At 47.9% G+C, this 2757-nt stretch overlaps 1 protein-coding gene across 1 annotated transcript in view; it reads left to right on the top strand.

Annotated features, from left to right (window-relative positions):
• The first annotated feature begins 750 nt into the window (after positions 1 to 750).
• Positions 751 to 2757, top strand: part of LOC107298887 (boophilin-G2-like) — a 14773-nt gene continuing 12766 nt past the window's right edge. The window contains exon 1 of the mRNA XM_015828248.1: positions 751 to 956. Within this exon, the coding sequence (XP_015683734.1) occupies positions 872 to 956 (85 nt within the window). The 5' untranslated portion in view covers positions 751 to 871. The remainder of the gene's footprint in view (positions 957 to 2757) is intronic.

The following is a 2757-nucleotide window of genomic DNA, read 5'->3' as shown; positions in this document are numbered from 1 at the left end:
CTCTCTCTCTCTCTCTCTCTCTCTCTCTCTCTCATGTCTGTCTGTCTGTCTGTCTGTCTGTCTGTCTGTCTATCTATCTATCTATCTATCTATCTCTATATTTATCATCTATCTATCTGTCTGTCTGTCTGTCTGTCTGTCCGTCCGTCCGTCCGTCCGTCCGTCCGTCCGTCCATCCATCCATCCATCCATCCATCCATCCATCCATCCATCCATCCATCCATCCATCCATCCATCCATCCATCCATCTATCTATCTATCTATCTATCTATCTATCTATCTATCTATCTATCTATCTATCTATCTATCTATCTATCTATCTATCTATCTATCTATCTAACTATCTATCTATCTATCTCTTTTCCAAGGGCTGCATCCTTGAGTAGCTAAGTCTATCCATTTCTGCACAGCCCAATATTTTCTTATTATCCCTTCTTCGGAGGGTGTTTCCTTATTTTTTCCAATACTGACCAAATACAATTCTTGCTGCTGTTAACATATGTCACATTAAATATACGCTTTCTTTATCTTTCTAAAAGGATGCCTTTACTGAGCGCCCCACCTCGGGGCCCATTCCACGCCCGGGGCAGTGGCAGGATTGAAGTACAGCTCCACTTGGCATAGAGCGGCACCCGCAGCCTCACCTCCAGCCCAGGTGGCTGCCCACGTGTGGGAGTCTTCCAGCCACACCTCCTCCCCCTCCTCCACCTTCAGGGAACCTGTCTGGGCAGGGCTGGCTTAGTGGGGAATCCACACAGCTCCTGGGAGAGGCTCCTGTCAGAGCCGGCATCCAGGGAGCCCCACCTGCCGGGCTCTTTAAATCCAGCCTGGCTGGGCTCCGGGGCTCAGACGCAGCAGCTCCACCAGCACCATGAAGGCCTGGGGGTTCCTCTTAGCCCTGGCACTGCTTGCGCTGGGCACCCAGGGGGCTTCCTTAGCCAGCAAAGGGAACCAAGGTGAGTGAGGGCTTCCAATGGGAGTGCCACGGGTGTAGCCTCTTCCGGGATGGAAAGGAAAAAGTTGCTATGGGGCTACACACACCTACACCCCTGTGTGCATGTACACACACGTATGACCCCCCCAGTGCACTGCTTCCTAGCTGCATTTCTTTCAGCAGCCCGACGTGTCTTGCTCTGTGGCTGGGCTTCCAGGCCCCCAGACGCCCGGAGGACGGTAGCACAGGAGGTGATCTGAGCCTTGCAGTCTCAGATCCTGCCCTGGGTCTTACCTGCTGTGCCCAGAACTGGCTACTAGCCCTTGTGGGGGTTCCCAGGCCCCCAAACTCCCTTAGAGCTGGAGGATCCCTGCGTTCCTTGCATAGATCCTGGAAGTCTTCTGGAATGGAAGAATCTGTCTTTGGACCGGCCTCTTTTTTCAAAGGGGGTCCTCAGGGTGGCACCAAAGCATTAGGATGGCAACCAGGATGGGCATTGAAAGCTTAGCCTGTGTCTGTGTAATTTTTTTGACTAAACCACAATTCTTTCTCTTCACCCTGGACTGGAGTTGATTGTGGTGGGCAGAGATTTTTTTTTTTTGTCTGTTTTTGTGAACATTATTCATTCTAGCAATGCCAGAGGCTACTCAAGGATGCAGACCTTGGAAAAAATACAGACAGACAGACAGGCAGGCAGGACAGGACAGGACAGATAAATAGATAGATAGATATAGAAGATAGATGATAGATGATAGATAGATAGATAGATAGATAGATAGATAGATAGATAGATAGATAGATAGATGAATAAATAGATATAGTTAGACAGATGAATAGATAGATATAGCTATATAGATAGATGATAAATAGATGAATAGATAGATATAGATATATAGAGATGATAGATAGATAATAGATGATAGATAGATGATAAATGATAGATGATAAATAGATGATAGATAGATGAATACATAGATAGATAAATAGATCTATCTATCTATCTATCTATCTATCTATCTATCTATCTATCTATCTATCTATCTATCTATCTATCTATCTATCTATCTATCTATCTATCTATCTATCTATCTATCTATCTATCTCTATCTTTATACAATATATTTAGAAACTGCCCATCTTCTCAGTGGTGGGATTCAGCCAGTTCCCACCACTTCGGCAGAACTGGTAGCTAATTTTTTGTTGCCCAGGCCCAGAACGGACTTTCGGAAGCGGCATCCACGCAGAGAACCGGTTGTTCACCTATTTGAATCCCACCACTGCATCTTCTTCATAGATGGTGTGGAATTCTGGATGGTGTGGAATTCTGACCTTCCTCTGGGGTTCAAGAATGGGAGGTTCCCCCTGCCTCCCTTTCCTTCTTTATTCTTTCCTAACAGCCCTGTGAGTTAGCTTAAAACGTGGGGGAGGGGATTCCCCAAGAACCTCTCTAGAGATCCCAGGAGCTTTCACCCAAATATTCAACTGCCCATGTCAAAAATTAGGGCAGGCTCCCTATTCAGTCACCTGTGTAGCTGGTAGCAATTGCTAAAACCTTGGTGGTACATCATCCATTTGTCCGTCCGTCCGTCCGTCCATCCATCCATCCATCCATCCATCCATCCATCCATCCATCCATCCATCCATCCATCCATCCATCCATCCATCCATCCATCCATCCATCCATCCATCCATCCATCCATCCAGCCAGCCAGCCAGCCAGCCAGCCAGCCAGCCAGCCAGCCAGCCAGCCAGCCAGCCAGCCAGCCAGCCAGCCAGCCAGCCAGCCAGCCAGCCAGCCAGCCAGCCAGCCAGCCAGCCAGCCA

This window comes from Protobothrops mucrosquamatus, unplaced genomic scaffold (assembly GCF_001527695.2).
Source record: "Protobothrops mucrosquamatus isolate PMUCROS unplaced genomic scaffold, P.Mucros_1.0 scaffold4351, whole genome shotgun sequence".
NCBI classification, from domain to species: domain Eukaryota; kingdom Metazoa; phylum Chordata; class Lepidosauria; order Squamata; family Viperidae; genus Protobothrops; species Protobothrops mucrosquamatus.
Note: the sequence above shows the minus strand (reverse complement) of the source record. Positions and strands in the feature narration are given on the sequence as shown.